General features: G+C 45.7%; 1 protein-coding gene across 1 annotated transcript in view; it reads left to right on the top strand.

Annotated features, from left to right (window-relative positions):
- The window catches only part of LOC101947677 (ATPase family AAA domain-containing protein 3-like), a 59,605-nt gene that overhangs the window by 12,526 nt on the left and 26,187 nt on the right, over positions 1 to 20,892 (top strand). The window contains exons 8-12 of the mRNA XM_008167289.4: positions 10,752 to 10,907; positions 11,061 to 11,117; positions 12,139 to 12,264; positions 17,049 to 17,173; positions 19,955 to 20,006. Coding sequence (XP_008165511.2) covers positions 10,752 to 10,907; positions 11,061 to 11,117; positions 12,139 to 12,264; positions 17,049 to 17,173; positions 19,955 to 20,006 — 516 coding nt within the window. The remainder of the gene's footprint in view (positions 1 to 10,751; positions 10,908 to 11,060; positions 11,118 to 12,138; positions 12,265 to 17,048; positions 17,174 to 19,954; positions 20,007 to 20,892) is intronic.

Raw genomic sequence — 20,892 nt, 5'->3', positions numbered from 1 at the left:
GCCGTGGGGAGGAGAAGCCCGACACTTGCATAGTTGGGTTGTCAATGAGATTTTTGTTTGGTATCTCGGCAGCTGCCCAGGTTTCAGGCCATCTTCTGCGAATATCCTTATCTTCTGCAAGGAGGGCTGTGGTGTGAGACCAGAAGGGTTTTCTTGATTTTAGTCAGTGGTGAGGGGAGTGTTTTAGATCAGTGGTGCTCAACTAGGGCCCCCAAGGGTCTGCAAGCAGGTTTCAGGGGGGCCGCCAAGCAGGGCCAGCATTAGACTCCTTGGGGCCCAGGGAAGAAGGCTGAAGCCCCACCGCATGGAGCTGAAGTCTGGGACCCTGAGCCCCACCACCCGGGGCTGAAGCCAAAGCCTGAGCAATGTAGCTTTGTGGGGGACCCTGTGGCATGGGGCCCCAGGCAGTTGCCCTGCTTGCTAACCCCTAACTGGTCCTGGCTTTTATATGCAGAAAACCAGTTATTGTGGCACAGGAGTTTTGGAGGGGGCATGTTGGAGGGGGCTCAGAAAGAAAAAGGTCGAGACCCCCTGTTTTAGGTCATGGTGGAGCGGTAGTGTGGTATTTTCCATGATCTCTATGTGCTCTCTGACATACCCTAATGGTCATTGAACTCTGCCTCTGGAACACTGAGTTCCAGACTCAAGGGCTCTACATTCCTTCCCCCTGCTCCAAAGTGCAAGTTTGCTGGGTTAGTGAATTCTCAAAGTACCCAGTGGCCACATGGAGTGAGTCGAGTCACTGACCTACTTCCATAATGAACTGAAAAGACATTGGTAACCCACTTTCCTGCCTAGCTCCGGAGCAGGTAGGAGGCTTGATGAAGACACTGCCTCCCTTCTAGTTTCTCTCTGAGGGAGTAAGCTCTGCCCTCTAGGGACTCTCAGCATTTCTGGGAATAACAGGAGATGCAGCACGAAAGCTGATTTTAATTTGCTATTTTATGCTACAGTTTTTTAAGGCCGCTGCAAGCCATTCTTCATTCTCCCCCTGAGCTCTGATGTCCTGCTTCCCTTACACTCCTTATTCCCCCTGCTTGCTGTCAAGATCTCGTGTGTCTGCCACCATTCCTCCAGCTGAAGACGACTGGGTGGGGCTCTCATTGGTGCCACTCTTAAACTGTCCAGAGAGGTTGCTGTAGAGGACCCCATGGGGATGTGCTCAGTCCTGAAGCCTGGAAGCGAGCCAAGGCTTAACCATCTCTGAAGATTTTCTTGTTTCCGTTATAATAACGGCATCTGTAAGCTTCCCATCTTACTGCTGTGTTGCTGTCCCTTTAATAAATGCAGTGTCAAGGCTGGGTCAGGAAGCCCTGCTTTTCGTCCTGTACAGTTATGCAGAATGATGCTCAACCATTTTTACTTTCTCCCTGGAAGTCCTGGCGGCAGCATACAGTAGCATTAATAGCACGTCTTTAGCACAAAGCCATCGGGTGATATGTATAGGGGACACTTTCTATTTATGTGGGAACTGGTGGAGGAGTCTGGAAGGACTCAAGCCCCGAGACTCTTCTGTTCAGAGCCCCCTCAGTCCCCCCCCCCCCCCCCAAGCTCCTATATAGTCCTGTGTATGTTTATTCATGTTAAGGATTTTGCTCAGGCTAAAGTTGACCTTGAAACAAAATCGGTGGAGTCACCTGTTGAAGAAATTCCTACTTAAAATTTGTTACAACCTCTTGAATGAATTTTTACAGAAGCTTTTTTGAGACCATATTTTCCTTTCCACCACAGAGCCGCAAGCCTGTCAAGCGCTTGAAGTCCCATTGCATTTGCTGGAGTAAATTGTGGCTTAAAACTGCACAGTGCCACTTACACAGCAAGAATGCAGGGCAGCCTGTTCCTGTTGCCATGAAGTTTCCTCTTCAGAATGTTACAAACTGAGCAACACGTCCTGGTTTGTAATTTTGAGAAGATATTTTTAGTAGCCCAGCTTGATAAAATGGACACCTTGCTTGAAAGCCATTTCCACCGTCTGTTCCTCCCTCCCGTTTTATACACAGAGGCTCCTGCGTGGGCTGGTACAAAGGACACATTGTACGGCCACCCCAGTGAAAGCGAGACATGCTTTGAGTGAATCCTTTTGTAGAATGTAGGCTGCACCTGGAGCATCTGGAGCCTTCAGATCACTTTAAAACTTGCTGTCTGGTGCTTTCAGCTTACAAATTCCTGATCCAGAAACCTCTGCTTTATTGCAGCCTTTGTGCAAAATAACAAGCTCTTGCGTTGTGAACTTGGCGTTTTAAGCTAAACTGTTTATTTCCTCTCAAGCACTCACACCTGTATTTTCTGCCACTTGGAAATCTATGGTAGCAGGATTTGGGGAGTCGGGGTGGGTTGGGCGAGAGAATCAGCCTATCTTGTATCTCAGGGTTTCCCTGCCCTAGCCCTGTGTTCTGAGGCCTACTGGCTCCCTGCCCCTCCTTATGTGCAATCCCAATGGTTCTACTCAGCTGATTGGTGCAGGATATTGTCAGGGATCTCTGTTCTGGAATTCACTTTCCCTGCAGGTCCAAGAGAGCAAGACTGTTTGTTTGTTTTTGGGTTGTCACTTACTCAGGCCTTTGTGAGGCATTTGGATACCATGATGATAGTGACATTATAAGAACCTGAATAGAATTGGAGTGGTTGGATTTATTGAGTGGGAATGTGGGAGCCTGGAATAATGGTTTGAGATTTCTCTGGGTTTGGGTTTTTTATTTTATCTGTCCATCCCAAAGCTCTGGTGGTGTATATCTTATATTGCAGGGGTGCAATAGTGAAATTCAAGTCTGATATCTCTCTGGCAGGTCTTATTTTCATTTTTGCAGCCTATAATAGTGACTTAACCGAGTTGTGTGATGCACTAATAATAATTGCCATGTGTCAAAGGAGAAGATCTGTGCCTGAGGTCACGTGTAGTGGTCTAGATATTGGTTGTGGGTAGAGCCTCTTTACAGAGGGGTTGCTGGAAAAGGCAACGGGTTTCTTGCCTTCCCTTGTGGATTCCTTCCAACACAGCTGTAAATTGAGATAAATTGAATGCTGAGGTCCTCCCGCTATTTTATGAATCTGAGGTTATTTTGAGCCCTCCAGGCCTGTTACGCACACTTAAAGTGAGTAAAATTAAATGGTGTTCATATTCTATTTGCCCTTGAGCCCTTGGTTTGACCTTGTCATTCACTTTGAGAAAAGTAGTGTGTTTGCTGGCTCTAAAAGCAATTGCTGCATCCTGCTTTTTTCCCCTCTCTAGCTGGAGCTGCTTTGGTTTGAATCACCAGCATCTGGCTGTAAGTTAAACATTAAGCTAATTATTCTGTAAACTAATTGTGCTGTTGGGTTCTGGAGCACAGAGCTTGTTAAGTTTTTCTGGTGTGTTTTGCAGAACTGGCCTTTTCCTCCTGCCTATTCTCCAAACATCTTTCTTTCCAAACTCCAAAGCAGTAACCTTTTAAGAACATCAGAATGGCCATACTGGGTCAGACCAATGTTCCATCTAGCCCAGTATCTAGTTTTCCAGTAGTGGCCAGTGCCAGATGGTTCAGAGGGAATGAACAGAGAAATTTATTGAGTGATCCATCCCCTGTCATCCAATCCCAGCTTCTGGCAGTCAGAGGTTATGGGACACCCAGAGCATAGAGTTGCATCCCTAACCATTGTGCCTAATAGCCATCGATGGACCTATCCTTCATGAATGTATTTAATTCTTTTTTGAACCCAATTATACTTTTGGCCTTCACAACATCCCCTGGCAACAAGTTCCATGGTTGATTGTGCATTGTGTGAAGAAGTACTTCCTTATGTTTGTTTTATTGTGTGACTCCTGGTTTGTGTGTTATGTGAAGGGGTAAATAACGCTTCCTTATTCACTTTCTCCACATCATTCATGATTTTATAGGTCACTATCCTATCCCCCGCCCCCTTAGTCATCTCTTTTCTAAGCTAAACAATCCAAGTCTTTGTAATCGCTTCTCATACGGAAGCTGCTCCATAGCCCTAAATCATTTTTGTTTTGATTGTTTTCCAATATGCATTACTTTGCACTTATCAGCCCTGAATTTCATCTGCTATTTTGTTGCCCTGTCACCCAGTTTTGTGAGGTCCTTTTGTAACTCTTCGTCGTCAGCTTTGGACTTAACTGTCTTGAGTAATTTTGCGTCGTCTGCAAATTTAAGGTCTAGCGCCATGAAAGCGGGACAGTAGCCATCTTTGCAGAGGGCTTTGAGGCCCGAAAGGTAATCTGAGTGTCAAGTCGTAATAATCTGGTGGAGAGTTCTTAGTTAATCTTTAACGTTAACTCTTAAATTGGCAACCTTTATACACCTTGGAACGATCCTGTTCAAGGCACAGCCTTGGCAGCCTGAAGAGTCCGTGTGCATTGTGGCAGAATTTCCACTTGCTGTAATTAACAGTGAATATGATTTTCAGTGGAGAAGATCCTGCACATGTCATGGCAAATGGACCTTGGGGGCAGAGCAACTGTTGGGGCTTACATGACAAGGAATGCCAAACAACGTTGCCTAAATAAAGGGTTTTGGAAGCCATCAAGTGCTTTACATCTCTGGGGGCAAGGAGACATGCCCATACACATTGTAGTCTTGTTTGAAGTCTTGCTGTTCTAATCTGTCCCACTTGGAAGCATTATTCTTAGCAACTTACCAGAATGCCCTTCGTGTGGTCTGAAAGGCAGCTGGCCTTACTCTGTCTGACAGGCAACTAGTGTACAAGTTAACCTCAGCATTGTTGAACTGGACACCAGCTGTAACCCGAGGGAAAGTCTCGGGTCTTTCTGCTTCACTTGCTTATTGGTGGGGATATTTTGTGCCCTGTGTTTTCTGAGAACTGTGGTTTTTAACATGGTGATTATAACTTCCAAGGTGGTTTCAGTTTTGAAGCTAGTCTTGGGTTCTGAGTGGCTGTTTTCTGTCTGCTGTGCTTCCCCCACCTCCAGCCAGGTGTAGTCTCTGCCAATCCCTGATTGCAGCTGGAGGCTGAGCCTTTGCTGCCATCGTATCCGTTCCCTGCTAGTCTTCCACTCACTAGGTCCTTTTTAAAATGCAGCTCACAGCCCACCTCTGTTGCAGTTCCCCCGTACTGACACTTAGGAGTCCCAGGGCCACCTGTATCTTCAGCCCCATCTACTCATGCCTAGTTGTAACACATCCGTGTTCTGATGCTGTGCACTCTGAAATGGTTGTATCCGTGATGCATTATGATGACACATTCTCTAATTCCATGCACTGCTTCAGCTGATCACATTTGCTTATTTCATGTTCTTTTCAGGGAAGCTGGGAGTTGATGTATTTGAACTGTTACCATGCAAAAAATTCCCCCTCCTATTTTCATGCTTACTTCTACCAAGCCTGTTCTTTTAAATCAGATGCTTAATATTAAATATGGGAGTAGCCTGCAAAAGCAGAATTTTAACTTTTCTCCACATTCATGACCATGGACAGTTCTTCCCCCGTCACCGCTACCTTCTGCACTGTAGGTGCTGTAACAGCCCCGTTCTAGTAAGGGGCTGTGTAGGTTGAATGTAGAACTACATTCTATTCAGTCTCAACCTCACCTCAGCCTTTCTTATTTCAACCAAACTACCACTGAAGTCAACGAGTGGGTCTCCCAGAAAGAATAGGCAGCTAATTTGAATCAGGCCCTAAGCAAACTGGGCTGGTGAGGCTGATAGGAATCTGATGCAGAGAACACTACTGAAAATTGTAATTTCAGTTACATTAGGGCTGTAAGAGGAGACTTTCTGATGAACCACAGCTGTAAACTTTCTTCTACTGTCTTTGAAATGGTATCCTGGCAGATCCTATGAGTTGAGCTGCAAGATCCCTGAGCTTTTCAGTGTAGATAGCGCACACCCCATATTTACAGACAGTGGTATGTGTCTTCTGCCTAGAACTAAGGGAAAGGTTCTTTGATCTAAACTGACTGTTGCAGAGGGAATGAGGGTAGCCTACAGATGCTGGTTAAACAGAGCTCAGAGGCACTGTACTGGAGCCTGAACCAAAGTTTCTCTGGATGTAATGCTTCTGAGTGAAGCACACTCAGGCCAGCCATCCCCGTTTCCCTGTACTCCTGAAAAATGCCCTGACCAGACTATAATGGGCAGAAGCCCCTGAGCCACAAGAGAGACAGTGCTGCTGTGAATCCCCCTAGCAGGTCGAACATGTTCATTTTGGATGCATTTCCCCAGAAATCTTAGATGCCAAAGATAAATGGAGTATAGCAGGGCTCCATATATTATTCATTTACAGTCTTTGGTATGAAAAAGTGAACAGGCACTTAAAGTCAGCTAGGAATAATGTTTAGAGCTTCCTGTCCTTTTTGAAATAAGAGCAGTGTTAGAGTTGTAGGTAAACCCTGTAATACCAAGAGTTTCCAATGTCGTTAATCACAATGGAAATGGTCTTGATTATCTGAGCTGTCCCAGGTAATTTGATTCCTCCTCCCCACACACACTATTGCGTTTGGATAATCAAGGTGGTACTGGGTTGGGTTTTCAGCCCTCTTCATGTATGTATTAGCCCTTCCTAAAAATGTTGCGGTATTCTGTACAGAATGCTATGCTAATACTACTTCAGTGTGCATGGTTTTCTGTAGTGTGTTTCTAATGGTTTATGTTTATAAGGGTCATTAGACTGAACAGCTCTAGTGGCAAACTTAATCGCAGCTCACTGATATGCAGCACTGCATGGTAATGTGGTTGTAGGTCCGTGCTACTGAACAGTAATACCAGTAGATGAGTGTGTCTTGCCGTTTAGTACTGGGAGCTCGACTATGTTAAGTGTGATAGGACTAGAGTGAATCATAGCTGGTGAAAATCTAAAGAGCTGTCATTGAATGAATCAATATAATCAGGTAATCACAATCAGGACTTTGGAGTGGAGCCCAGAGCTGGAGCGCGGAGCAGCTCTGGAGCAGTGGAGCTGCAGGTTTTTGCCTGGAGCTGGAGCGGAGCCGGAGCACAGATCCCAAGCCCTGATCACAATGCTTATGTTTTGGGCTTAAAAAGTTCTCTGGTCATTGGGCCAAAACAAGAACAACAGGGCAAGATGAGTTTCCTCCTCTCCTCCTCAGTGGCACTCACTTTATCTACCTCAGCAGTCTCCAAACAAAATTTTATGGTTTTCTCCAAAAAGATGCTGCACGCAACACACCTGTCCACGTCAGGACATCATTTTTACCGTCTCTCTGATTAACTCTGTCCCTTTGTTTTTATAACGCCTCTGTATTGGCCTGTCTGTCCAGAGGTCATTAATCGTCTGATTAGTAAAGTGATACCAAAAGGGCTCTGAGCCACCATTGCTTGTAAACCCTCAAGTTGCTCTTTACTTACATGGCATTTACAGTCCAGTTAGTGTAAAAGTTCTAGCTGGCGTGAGCTAGGAACTTTAGCACCTACCAGATTTATGTGCACTATAGAGATGAGGAGTCTGGTCCTGCTGACAAGGAAGCTTGAAAAGAGCAGTCTTTTTTTTGCCTTTTTTCCTTGCACCCCTTTTTCCTGAATTGTTGGTATCTCCCGTCATATTTTGTGCTAGCTCTGACCTCATTTTGACGGGTGATGAATTGCTTGTGTATGTTCATCTGAAAACAGCTGCCCTTAGCCCTCAGTAGCAAGCAGAATTCAGACATTTGTCATAGCCTCTTCATCCCAAGAAGTAGTTTCTGGGGGGCACCAGCACAGCACACAGTTGCATTCTTGTCCAGAGGAGACTTAAAAATAACTCACCCCACGGTATAGTAATGCTGCCATACTCTAGAGTGCTGGGAGCCAAGCTTCCCCTAAGGGAAATACTCGTTTAACCAGGTTTGGTTTGAAAAGGTTCAGCCCTGAAATTATAGGAGCGCAGATGAATTATTAGTCTTGTGGTTATATGGTGGTGGATATTTCTGCCTTCCCGAAATTCCTGTGCAGTGTTGGTTGGATACACTACTCCCCTCCTAGACTTTTGTTTCATGTTGCTATGCACTGATATATGGTTCCACCCCAGGGTTACTGCATTTCAGTGGTGGGTGAAGTGATTTGTGTATATGGGTCAAGATTTTCAGAAGTTGCTTTAATTTTGGGTGCCCAACTTGACGCACTTGAAAGGGGCCAGATTTTCAACCTGTATGCTCAGCGTTTCCTGAAAGTCAGGCCATTTTAAGGAGACTCATACAGGACACTCGGAACCATAGTTCGTTAAAACAGCTAAGGATTCTGTTGGCTGGAAGATCATTGTTCCCTCATGCAGTAATGCTCCAGGAACACCATGGGGCTGTGACACTTTCCCCAAATTGGTCCATAAGTGAGTAATTTAAGGAGACTTTAAAATCTAGAAATAGGACTAGCTTTCTGCAGCACAACCCTGACCCCCTCTCTCTCCCCCTTTGTGCCACATTGGCACCTGTGGCGTTTGGAATTGTCGTTTTTCATGTTCAAAGCGTTTTGCTGCACAGTAACTAGTGGGGTTTTCTCTGCACTCAATTCATGTGGTAATTATTGGTTTTAAGAGTTCAGCTGGACACTAAAATGGCTGTTGAAGGAAGTTTATTTTCAGGCTGCTTGTCAAAGCAGCTGCTGATGGTGTTTAAACGGCCTATGGGTAACACACCTTACTGAGTGAAGCTTTCTTCCTGGCAGCTTTCCTGGTGGGGGCAGTTCATCCTAATTAAAGCTGGTTTCATTTAGAGCAAATAAAACCAAGTTGGTTGGAAGAGGGATTGGTTGGCAGAGATGGGGAGGGTGAAGCAGGCACCACTTCTCCATCCTGTTTGCCCCCTCGTGCCTCCCTGGACTGTTGCCAAGGGGATTGGGATTAAAGGTAAAATGCAGAGCCTTCGGGGTTCTATCACTCAGGGCTGTGTGGCTTTGGCACAGTAGTTTGCTGGTCGTTGTAAAGACTGGGGTTAAAGATTTGTATAGCAAACTCAGAGCAGGCCAATAATCAGCTCTTGACTCTGGCAGCTTGAATGCAGAAGCAGAGTACCTCTGCATCTAAGGATAAAGGAGATGCCCCAACCCCTCAACCTTTGAAAGGAAGGGAATGGAAGAAGGGAAAGGATTTTTGTGACTATCCCAAAATTATTTTACAGGGGCCATGAGGGAGAGGTGCACGATCTAACCCGGCAACCCTAGTCTGCAGCTGTACCTTCGCTTAGTTCAGCATGCAATGATTCAGACTTGTGGCTGTGGTAAAGTGACATTGAATTTGGCAGTTCCATGCTTACCTGCTTCTGGTGCGATTTCAAGCCATATCTGCTCCCTTCACTGACAGGGTTTTTCTCCTGTCAACCGCTCTGGGTAATCCTGTCCACATGAGGGAACAGCCTGGTGTTGACCCATGCGTAGCTGAGGGGCTGCTAAATAGCCGAGGAGGTATGGGGCACTTGGGCTTTTCCCCTTTGTTTCCTTACATTGGATTTTTCTTAACTTGAAAACGGGGAGCCTGATCTCTAATGTGCCTTTTGGGAAGCTCAGTCTGAGCTTCTGGGAGCTGTCCTGTACCATACAGCTCTCCAACTGCCATCAAAGCAGTGCCAGTCAAAGACCGACAGCAGAGTACGGTGTGCCGATGGGCCATGGCCTCCGTAGGATACAGTGCTGCAATATGAAAGCCCCTTCCTTTCCTGAGAGCTCTGTTAGGAATAACACAAATCCAGGATTATTTTTCCAGCTGACCAAGCTGCCCTCCTGCCACTAGCAAAGATTCATTCATCTTTAACCTCGTTTTGTTTCCTTTAACCAAATTTTCCACCATCGGTAGGAAGCACTCTGTGAAAGAGCCAAGCTTTGAAGCTGGCCTCGACTGCCCCTTTGGTCAAGGGAGGTTACTGCCAGTTGGAGCCTCGGTCATTCTTGGATTTACTCTGATTTCACAGCTGTGCTCAGAGTTTCTCATCTATGGAAATCCTTCTAAAGTATTTAAAGGAACTTGCTCAGATTTAAAATCCTCTTGTGTTGCAAGTAACATTCTAAATTATTGAAACTGGGGCTGTAACATTTTCAAAATGTGTTAGATGCTTCATGGAACAAATGAAGGGCACCCGTACCCTAGCCTGAAGAGCTTGCAGCCCAGTGCACTCTTAGGTTGGGCAATGGAGAGAGACAGGTCTGTTTCTTTTCTGTTTACAGTGAGTTTCTAACACTGTTGCTGTACGTGCAAACCTTACCGGTGAGCTAAGAGAACATCCATGCACACTTTTATGGAAACAGTTCTGTTGGTTTTCAGGTTTTGTGGCTGCTTGTTTTTCAGTTAAACCTACATATGGGGCCAGATTTGACATAGATTATTAATTGGTGATTTTGTGATGGTCAAGGATGCCCTGTCCATTAATTCAAAGGAGGGACCACTGAAAAATCCCTTCTTAATACAGAGCAATCACATACTGGTAGTTATTAGAGGTGCGCTTTACTTTCTGTACACTAGCACGTAAATATGAATCCGATCATTACTCTACCATTCATAGAATACACAAAGATAAACAGAATTAGCAACTAATGCAGCTTGAGGATGCATTTAATTTTCCGTTTCATTTGTCAAAATTTTGATTAACCAAGTCGGAAACAAAACAGATTATTTTGCATCTACCTCCATTATAACACCGTTCCGTTTACAGTGTGAGATGCATAGATCTGTGCTTTAACACCCTTCCACCAGGATGCAGGTGGACAAGCCCTCCATACAGCCTTGAGTGTCCCCAGCCAATAGGAAAGACTCCAGTTTGTCATTCTAGCATTGCCTTGCAAAGGAAGTTGATCAGAATCTTCCCCTCTTCTCCAGGTGGCAGGTCTGACCCTGCTGGCAGTGGGGATTTACACGGCCAAGAACGCTACTGGGGTTGCAGGACGGTACATAGAAGCTCGTCTGGGCAAGCCCTCCCTGGTGAGAGAGACCTCGCGCATTACTGTGCTGGAGGCACTCAAGCATCCCATCAAGGTAAATGCCTTCTTTCCTTTGGTTCGCTGTTAGCTGGGACACAGCTTGTGCTAGTCCTGCTCTAGGGGACTGGCAGTGTGATGTCGAGAACCCCACACTTAGTGCTCATATTTGCATAATGTGTTTGGTTTTTAATGAATTTCTCCTTCTCAGATTGGCAAGCGTCTTACCAGCAAGGCTCAAGATGCTCTTGAAGGAGTTGTTCTCAGCGTGAGTACCGGCTTTTGCTATCTCAAACCGGCCAGGATCTTGGTGTCTAAATATCAAAGGTTCTCTCCTTGCTTTCATTTTAAATTCTGTTACAGTTCAGTAATATGGAAATGTAGCACTCTTGGGGCACCCAGAGTGTAATAAGCTTCCATGTTCAGCATGGAACACATTAAACACCCTGCTAAACTTTGATCCCTCTGAACAGAGCAGTTGGAAGTCTTAAGTCGGCGTAATTTTTCTCCTTAGTCAGCATGTTAATGTGGCAATATAGTCTAGCCAAATTCTACATGTCGTCTCTAATCTGTGAACTGTTACTGCTCTGACATCCACAGTTAGGCCAGAGAACCAAGGAACATATGCCTTTGACTTTGAACACCATCTGAATGGCTATCAATCCACTCATCAGGACTGATTTTGCACATTTGTTTCTGAATTTAATTTCTTAATATCAGGTGAATTAAAGGGCTTTTTTTCGAGACTGTTACCACAAAACAAAAGTGTCTGTAGGAATATCTGCCTCTGTATTTCTCAGAATGTAAGAATATGTATAAGAAATTCATTCACTCCCACTTACATGGAAGATTTATTACTACCAATAGTTTTGCTTCTAACTTGGCTTGTTACATACCTTCCCCCTCGCGTCCCTTCTTGTAGGTAATTCATGGAAAATAAGCTCCTAGAGCATCCGTAGTAGGGTAGATTCTGAAATGTTCATATCCATTATCGGTCCCAAAAATTATTCTTCTTAGCTAAAGCTTTGCTCGTTGTGGCTTGAATTTGAAGGAATTATAACTTGAAATACAATAAATCCTGAAGCAGGGGGAGGAACTACTCAAGTCCAAGCCAATAAGCTGCAGCAATTCAGGCTAAGAACTCATCAGACCTGAGTCTCCAACCCTGCTCTCTGCAGACAGTACTGACAGCCATCTGCCTATACCAGTGTGTGATGCAGAGACCAGCTCTGGGTATCGGATATGTTGTCTGTTTCCCAAACTTTACTTTACTTTTTCTCCTCTTGCAGCCCAAGCTGGAGGAGCGGGTGAGAGACATTGCCATAGCAACACGAAATACAAGAAACAACAAAAGTTTGTACAGGAATATCCTTATGTACGGCCCGCCTGGTACTGGGAAGACTCTCTTTGCCAAGGTAAGGCCCTGCCAAGATCCTGATGGCCCAGCTGTTGTGGATTTTCAAAGAATACCCTACAGTGTTATAACTAGACCTCTCTGGGCTGCAAGCAACTGCTGTAGCTTTGCTGAGCCCTGACGTTTGTGTGTGAGTAGTGGGGTTCCGGGGCGCTGAGTGAGGAAGAAGGGGCATCTACTTATAGCGCTGTGCTCTGTGCTCCAGGCTAGCCAGTCCAGTGGCTTGAATTCTAGTGTTCAGCCTAGAGAGAGAAACTGTTCCCTCTGGATTGGCTGATGGCATGAAACAGCCTGTGTGCGCCACTTGGCAGACATGACTTGTGAAATGCCAACGCCAGCCCTGGTATTTCCACCTCTGTTAATCATATTTGACTCATAAGCAGGGGCTATCCTGTTGCTTATTAACTCATAGGGGGAGGGAGCAGGAGGGCTGGATAAGTAGGAATTGTTCTGTGTGCTTCCCTCTGATTTAGTGTGGATTTGACTCTGACAAACAGCACACAACTTTCACACAGAAATAATGGATTTCACTTTTGCTCTCGAAGCCCCAGAAAAAACTTTCGCCCAACCCCGATAGCTGTTGGCTTATGACCCGATGCAGGGAAGTTTAGATACCTTCCAAACTTTTTTTTTTAATGTATTCTAATTCAGGATATTCTTATCCATATAAACATTCAGTCCTTCCTGAATCCTGCTGTACTCTTGGGCTCAGTGATCTCTTGTGGCAATGAGTTCCACAGGCCAGTAGTGGTGTGGAAAAGTCATTCCTTTTCAGTCTTGAATTTGCCACCTTTTTTCATTGACTTATTCCTGTGTTAAGAGCATCCATGTTGTGAAAAGCATTGTATGGGTCATGGAGACTGAATTAGCATCTTGCCTCTCGAGGCTAGCCCTCAGGTTTGGAGTTGACATATCGATGGAAAAGAGGAGATGTTATGGCTTGAACTGTCTCCACCCTTTCTGAACGGCTGTTTGTAGAAACATAAGCTTTCAAGGATTCCTGAGATAACACCTTTCACAAGCATTACATTTAGTTGCAGGGAGAGGCAGCATTATCGCAGCTGGAGCTGTGCTTTCATTAGCCTGTTACACCACCAGATAGTCCATTACTCCTGTTTGGATCATCTGTCTCTCTTGAATAACAGTGGTGGTGGCACATAATATGTTGTATGGCACTGAATCTACACCCTGCTGCCAGCCAGAATTCACCAGCCCCTGGGTGCAGAGACCCCATGCACTTACTCATTCTTTGGTCTTTAGGCGGTGGTGTGGAGCACAGCTGACGCTCAGGTCTTACACAGGCGTGCTACAACTAAAATACGGGTGGATAGCTACTGAGTGGGGGAGCTGCAGCACAGGCTTTGTAAACCTTCCTAAATAGCAAAATGAGATGCTGCCAGTACCATAGGAAACTAGCTATTAGAATTCATCTGAACATCATTGGTGTAAAGTCTAATTATGGATCAGCTGACTTGACCTCTGAGAAGAACAAGTGTAGACCAAACATGACTCTAGTGTAAAGGGACATAGGCTACCGGCATCATTATTTAACAATTTGATGGGAGGAAAGCATCAGTTTCTTGTGATTTATTCTAAGGAAATATGTCCTGCTCTTGTTGGTCTCTTGCCATCCCAAGCGTCTGTGCTCCCATGAATGGGAGGTGGGGAGAGAAGTCTGCACCCCATCTTGATGGTCACATCCCCATTACGCCCTCCTGCATATTTTCTTTGAGCAGGTGTGTATGGCAAGGTGTGCTGTCGGGCCCCGCTTGTACTCGGGGACACCATCCCTGGGAATTCAGTGCCCTCTTGGACTTTCCAGTACTTAAAAAACTGGTGGCCAAATAAGGAAAGTCAGAGGATTCTGCAGGCTACTGAACTCTCAGGGCTGCTCCTTCTGTTGTAGAAACGTGCTCTCCAAAGCAGGTCTGGTGTCCGTGTGGAATCATACCTAGATTTTGTGATTTTTAGAATACTGAAATGTGTGTGTTTTCCCTGTTAGGATACAATTCTTAAGGTATTAAATGAGTCTTCTAGTTTCAGTGTCCTGTAATTTTGGTCACCTTATTCTCCCCAACAAGAGTGGAAAGCACTGGTCAGTTAAGATGGCTGTCCTTGAAAAGTGCGAGCTAATTAGCCCTGGACACGGAAGTCCACTCTGCACAGGACAGATACAGCCCAACCAGCAGCAGTGGCTGTTTGCCCACACTGCCTCATTGATCTCCTTCAATCCTGGCCTCTAGTGGCCACTGGAGTTCTGTTTCCATAGCCCATTTCATCACTGGCCAGTTGTGGTGGCATGGATGGCTTTTGTGATGTGGCTACTGATCCACCAGGAAAGAGGCTGAAAACCACCGACTTGTCCCACAGCATTAGCATTCAGATAGGCTTTAACAGAAAACAAAGCAGCTACATGGACTCGGTCTTCAGTGAACACTAAAAGATGGCAGCATGGAGCAACGTGACAGGGTTTTCTGCCTCCTGCAGTGTAGGGCTCCATGGGTCAACAGTCTGTTAAGTAGCTGTGCCGGATGGCAGGATGTGAACACCGGGGATGTGGCTCTGAGCTCCCAGCACTGTCAGCCTGATTCAGAACACTTTTAACATTTAGCAGCAGGAGCTGGGTGATTTTAATGGACAAAGCAAAGCTTTTTTTCCCCTGCCTCCTGCCGCCCAGCAATTAATTGGTCCTGTTCAGCTAAGCATGTTTCACTGGAGATGGGAAGATGTTAATGGCGTATGTAGCTGTGGCTGCACAAACTGGCTTGTTCACTTTGACCTTCAGACAACTTCCCTTTAGCTGATTCGGCAGAACTGGGTGGCAAGGACTGCACTGGCGATTTGAGTTCTTTTCTCAGTCCAACCTGCTGGCCGCGGCAGGGCTCCATCAAGCTGCTCCTGGCTACCACCTCCTGATGCGGGACGCGGGGGAGGAAGAGGCTCTCTACTGTCTACTTCTTTCCTACACTCACCTGAGGCCAGAGGTGTGTGTGGAACAGACGGTCGCTCATGCTTACGCCTCCTGCAAAATGTTTATTGTGACAAAGTTCCTGTGAGTTGGGGCAGATGGAACCCTCGACCAAGCCCTCTACGGCTCTGACACGGGCAGTTGCAGGCTAAGTCCCCACTGGCATCCTGTAGTCAGGTGGAGGGGGATGTTTAAATTGGGAGTTAATGTCATTGTCTTTAAATCATGAGTTGAGGACTTCAGGAACACAGCCAGAGGTTAGGGGTCTATGTCAGGAGTGGGTGGGTGAGGTTCTGTGGCCCGTAATGTGCAGGAGGTCAGACTTAGATGATCATGATGGTCCCTTCTGGCTTTAAAGTCTATGCTCTGAAGCTGGGGGGATGAAGGGAGGTTCTTCTGGTGCTATAATTCCACCCTGCGACGACGCAGCGTCCTGAGCAACTCCAGTTGGCATGAAGCCATGCTCCATAAACATTGTCTCTGCGTCCTGTCAAACCCACCTGATGGATCAGCTGGCATTCTGCACAAGCACAGCAGATTTTCTTACTTTCGGGTTTATGGGTGAAATTCCCTGGCCCACTCCAAAGGCTTCTTTATGAAACCCTTCACTTGGCAGTCACCAGATCAAGGACTTGAGTCAGGCTTTAAAAACAGCCTCCAAAAGGGAAGGAAAAGTTCCATAATTTAGGCTGAATGCTAGAGAAGTTAAATAATCAACAACAATCCAGGTTTTTAACTCCATCAGCAAATAGAGAAATGCAGAGCTTCATCCCTTCTTGTTTGTATCACTCTAACCCCTAAAAGACCTAGTTGAGATTAGGGCCCCATCTTGTTGCACAGACAGGCAAGAAACAGTCCGTGCCCTGCAGAGTTTACAGTCTAAACAAACAATGCAGAGAAAGGGATACAGAGTGTAATCAGAAGGTGGGAAACTGAGGCTCAGAAAGGTTAAATGAGTTGCCCAAGGGGAGGGAGTCTGGTGTCCTGTTTTTAAAAAACATGGATGTCAAATTGGAAAGGGTTCAGAAGAGCTACGAGAATTATTTGAATTCTGGAAAATCTGCTTTACAACTGAGAAACAGAAGAAGCTCAATCTATGTAGTTTCTCCAAGAGAGAGAAATGACTTGATCAAGATGTGTAAATACTTAAATGAGAAGAATTTTTTATGTCTCTAATCTAGCAGACAAAGGCATAACATGAAACCTGGATTGGAATCTGAAGCTAGATACATTCAGGCTACAATTAGTGTAAATTTTTAACAGGCAGGGGTAATAACCATTGGAACAGCCCACATCACTCGGTCTTTAACTCAAGACGAGATGTCTTTCTAAGATATGTGCTCCAGCTCAAGCAAAAATTATGGACTTGATGCAGAAATCACTGGGTGAAATTCTCTGGCCTGTACTGTGAAGGAGGTCAGACTATAGGATTATAGTGGTCCTTTCTGTGCCTTAAAATTTGTGAATCTGGATGTCCTGAGTCTGCCTGCAAGATTATCCAGTCTTCCTTCACCTTAAAATACGCTAATGTGCCCCTCTGTGATTTGAGAGCGTGGTTTTAATACAACTTGTACTTTCATTTTTCATCAGCACAGTAATTCGCAAGCATTAATACTCTCAACCAGGTGAGGGGGCGGTATTCTGAGGATTTTACAGATGGGCAAATGAGGTGGAGAGGCTCTGACATATCCCAAGCCATAGAATGTCAGTAATTTAACACCCTCTTGCCACCTCATTGCTCTGTGCTCTTGAATAGTGAATGAGAACATCTTAATCACCACTCACACCCTCTTTTCTCTTCCCTCTTTATTTTCCAGAAATTAGCCATGCATTCAGGCATGGATTATGCCATCATGACAGGTGGCGATGTCGCCCCCATGGGGCGGGAAGGAGTTACTGCCATGCACAAAGTCTTTGACTGGGCTAACACAAGTAAGAGAGGGTAAGTAGAAGTTCCTCTGGCATCTGAGCTTTGCATAGATCCTTTACCTTGGATGGGGGACCTGGTGGAATGGGAGCACGTAATGACCAGGCATTTGTGAATCATAGGGTATGTCTGTACTTCAGTCACAAGGTGTGATGGCAGCTTGAATGGACGTACCCGAGCAAGCTTTAATCTAGCTAGCTTGGATCCTAGGCCAGTAAAGCTGAGGCAGCAGGAGCTTCAGTGAGCACTGTACAAGCCTGCCCAGGACCGTGCTGCTCCAGGACCTGAGCTGTTTAGATTAAAGCTAGCTCAGATACGTCTACTTGAGCTGCAGTCACACCCTGTGATTGCCCTGGAGATGTACCCACAGATGCTTCCGGGCAGAACTGTAATGGAACAGGTGTTACGTTAGCCATCCCCTATCATACCTTTTCATACTGACCTGCAATGGGGTGCCCTCTTCGGCTGCTTAATGATGTATAAAGGGCTGAAAAAGTTCTTCCCCTCCTGGCCCCCCACTCATGGAAAAAGAATGTTCTGCTTACTCTTTACCTGAGACTTCTCAGGGTTGTCAGCGCTTGCCTCCCCTGGTCCTATCTGCATGTTTTCATAGAGGAACGGAGAACTGGAATGGCAGCTCTCTCATTTCCCAGTTGAAGAGGTGGGAGTGGTAAAGCCCGGAGAGCTTTTCTCCTAAGTGCGTCAGTGGTTGGAATTAAATGTTAACAAAAATTGAGACATGACCAGGTTTTAAAGAGCCTGTCTAATGCCCCTCCCCCCCTTTCCTGTTGCTCAGGTTTCAGGCTGTTGTGGTGTCATGATCCTCCTGCTTGTCTGGTTAGTTCTCCAATGAGCTTCCAGCAAAACCAGGGTATTCTATTCTCGATGTTTGTAACAATCCATTCAAACACATTGACATTCATCAAGAAGCAAAGCACAAACACTCTCTGCCTTTTCAAGACCCCTTTAAAACAAACACTCTGGAGTGGTTCTTTCATTCAGACTAAATCCCCCCTCTTGAGTCTTGAGAGAGGACCTAGCTAAGCTATTTGTGGTGATGTGAATTGCTTCATGCGAGCTGCAGGACAGCATGAAGCTGATACCACTCTTCTATGTGCACCCTTGTCCCCTCCCAGGCATATTAAAATCTAATAGAGGGCTGGGAGCCATCTCGTTTTGCTCCTATGCTACTTTGCAGGATGTATGGAGAGGGCTAATGGGTGATTTATGTGCCCTGTTATTGGTTCAGACAGACATTCTCTTGCAGTGTCCATATTGATACTCTGGTGCGTTCATCACCAAAATGTTTTAATTTGCCCCTAAAAGTTGCTATTTAAAGCTTGCAAAATAAACTTCCTTTGGAAGAGTTTGCAGCCTCCATTTTGAGGAGCTGGAAGGCAGAAGGCAGACAGTTTTTAAGAAAATAGACTGGCATAGATGTCAGGTTATTCCACTGCATACAGTGTACTGGAAAATTGGCCATCTGAGAGAGGGCTGGAGGAACCTCAGGCTGCTTTCTGTAGGTTTGGATCATTTTTCCTACTGTCAGTAGGCAGCTACTGTTCTGGAAAGGGGGCGGGGGTGTCAAGGGGAGAGGAGAGATGAGGTTTCCACCTCTAGACTCCCTGTCAGAACACCACATTTCACAGCACTAGTTGGTCTGGAATTTGAACTTGCACACTTGATCTATCTCAAGGCTGCACCCCAGAAATAGTAAATGGAAAGGTTCCGGAGATGTATCCATGCATGTTCTTGGAGCAGCTCTCACAAGCTTTTAAACAGCTTCCATCAGGTGACATGCGTTGCCTTTCAGAGTTGTAGTTTAGCTGTTGCCTCCGCTAAGCTGCCAGTATTTGGAAACAGGGGCAGAGGCAACTCTTAAGAAACTGTTCTGGTGGGAAAGAGCAGCTGAGACGATTTCCGGGGAAGCTGGAGTTGGGTAAAAGGTTTTGTTTTGTTTTTTTCCAAAAAGGCACTTGGATCACTTGAAAGGAAGCAATATCGGTTGTGTTGGATAGATGAGAACATAATACATTGGCCTCCTCTCTTTATCCTGCGTCTCCTGCGGGGACCAGAAATCTTGGGTTACCAAGGCATTTATTTTTCTGAATTATTCATTGGCTTTACCTGGAGGAATGAATAAATAATAAAACCATTATTTCCATCTGTATGTTCAAAAAAATTAATAAAGAAGGGGGATGGGGAAAATACCACTAGTTAGTGGGGGAAATTTTTATTCCGTGGCTGTGACCCGAAAGTCACATTGGTAAAATAGCAGCCGTAGCCATGGAATTTTTATATGGAATATACTGTCACCGGGGCCTGCTGTGTTCTTGGGTTTCTGCCTGGTGCCCTGAGCTGTGCATTTACTTAGTGTACAGATGCTAAAAGAGCACCTGCCCTACTTAATTACTTGAACATCACTCAAGTGCAGCTTTACAATTTAGGATTATCCACTCCCACTAAACCATGCGACTCGAACCCCCACCAGCTGTTCCCCACACCCTCCTGTTTTCAAACATCTGGAGAGAAAAAGATAAGCTTTGCAATGTGCCCTGAAAGTTCTCCAATTCAGGCTATTTCTGAGCAATGGGGGACAAATTCTAAAGCTAGGGGACCCCGCCAACAGCCCCTCCCCATATACACTGGTGGAGCTTCAGCTTAGACACCTCTGATGATTAGGTCTGGGGAAAGAGGAGCCCTAAGCCAGTTAGGGTGCTCTAGATCATTTGCCTTCTTCCCTTGCTGTATCTGTCTCCCTGTGTCTCTACTTGTTTTGTTTTTTTCCCTTCACAGCCTCTTGCTGTTTGTAGATGAAGCAGATGCATTCCTACGGAAGAGGGCAACAGTAAGTGCTTTTCCCTGCAACCACCATCTGTGTGTGGCAGGGGTCGGTCACTCAGCCAGCAGCTTTCTCGATTAACCCGACTAGTTAGCCTCGACAGGCAAAAATGATTAAAATTGGCAGGTGCCCTACTGCTTACATCATTAAGAGACTTGGAGAGGAGAAATTACCCTCTTGCAGCTGTGTGGGGCAAACATTGCTCAAGATTGACTTGGGAATTTGTTCCTTCCTCCATCGAGCAGTGGGAGGTGGGTAGCGTGAGCTGTGTGTTGGACAGCTTGCAGGTGGCTGGGTGGTAGGAGAGAAAATGAGGAATTAAAATGACAGGAGGCAGCGGAAACATGGTCCCACATTTCACTGCTGTGCCCCTGCGGGTGTGTTTTACCCTAGCAAGTGGCTGACTTGGACTCTTGTCAGAGCCGAGTTGTTTTCCATAGCACTAACAAAGCTGCGCCAAAAAAAGCCACACATTCCTTTTTGCCTGTTTAAGAACAATTCCCCGTGCTGTGCGTTGAAGGCAGATCTCATCTTGCCCCTAGGCCCAGCACTCAGAATCCAAGTGATCTGTTTAAAGAGTTTTCACATCCAGCCCTGGAGAAATCATATTAATACATATGCAAGGGAATCCTTTTCTCATTGTAGCTTTTTATTTCCTTCCTTTCAAGTACCTAGATAGAAAGTGAAAGCTTCCCTTTGACATATTATTCAGCCAAAGGCAGCATGGTCCAGTGGCTAGAGCACTGTATTGGGAGCCAGGAGACTTGGGTTCTATTCCTGGCTTTGCCACTGGTCTGCTTGGTAACCTTGAGCAAGTCACTTCACATCTGTGTTTTTCCCTTCCCACTCGGTCTTGAATAGGTAGACTGTAAGCTCTTCAGGGCAGGCACTC

The sequence above is a fragment of the Chrysemys picta genome, chromosome 21 (genome assembly GCF_011386835.1).
Source record: "Chrysemys picta bellii isolate R12L10 chromosome 21, ASM1138683v2, whole genome shotgun sequence".
Taxonomy (NCBI): domain Eukaryota; kingdom Metazoa; phylum Chordata; order Testudines; family Emydidae; genus Chrysemys; species Chrysemys picta.
This window is presented reverse-complemented; position numbering and strand designations above follow the sequence as displayed.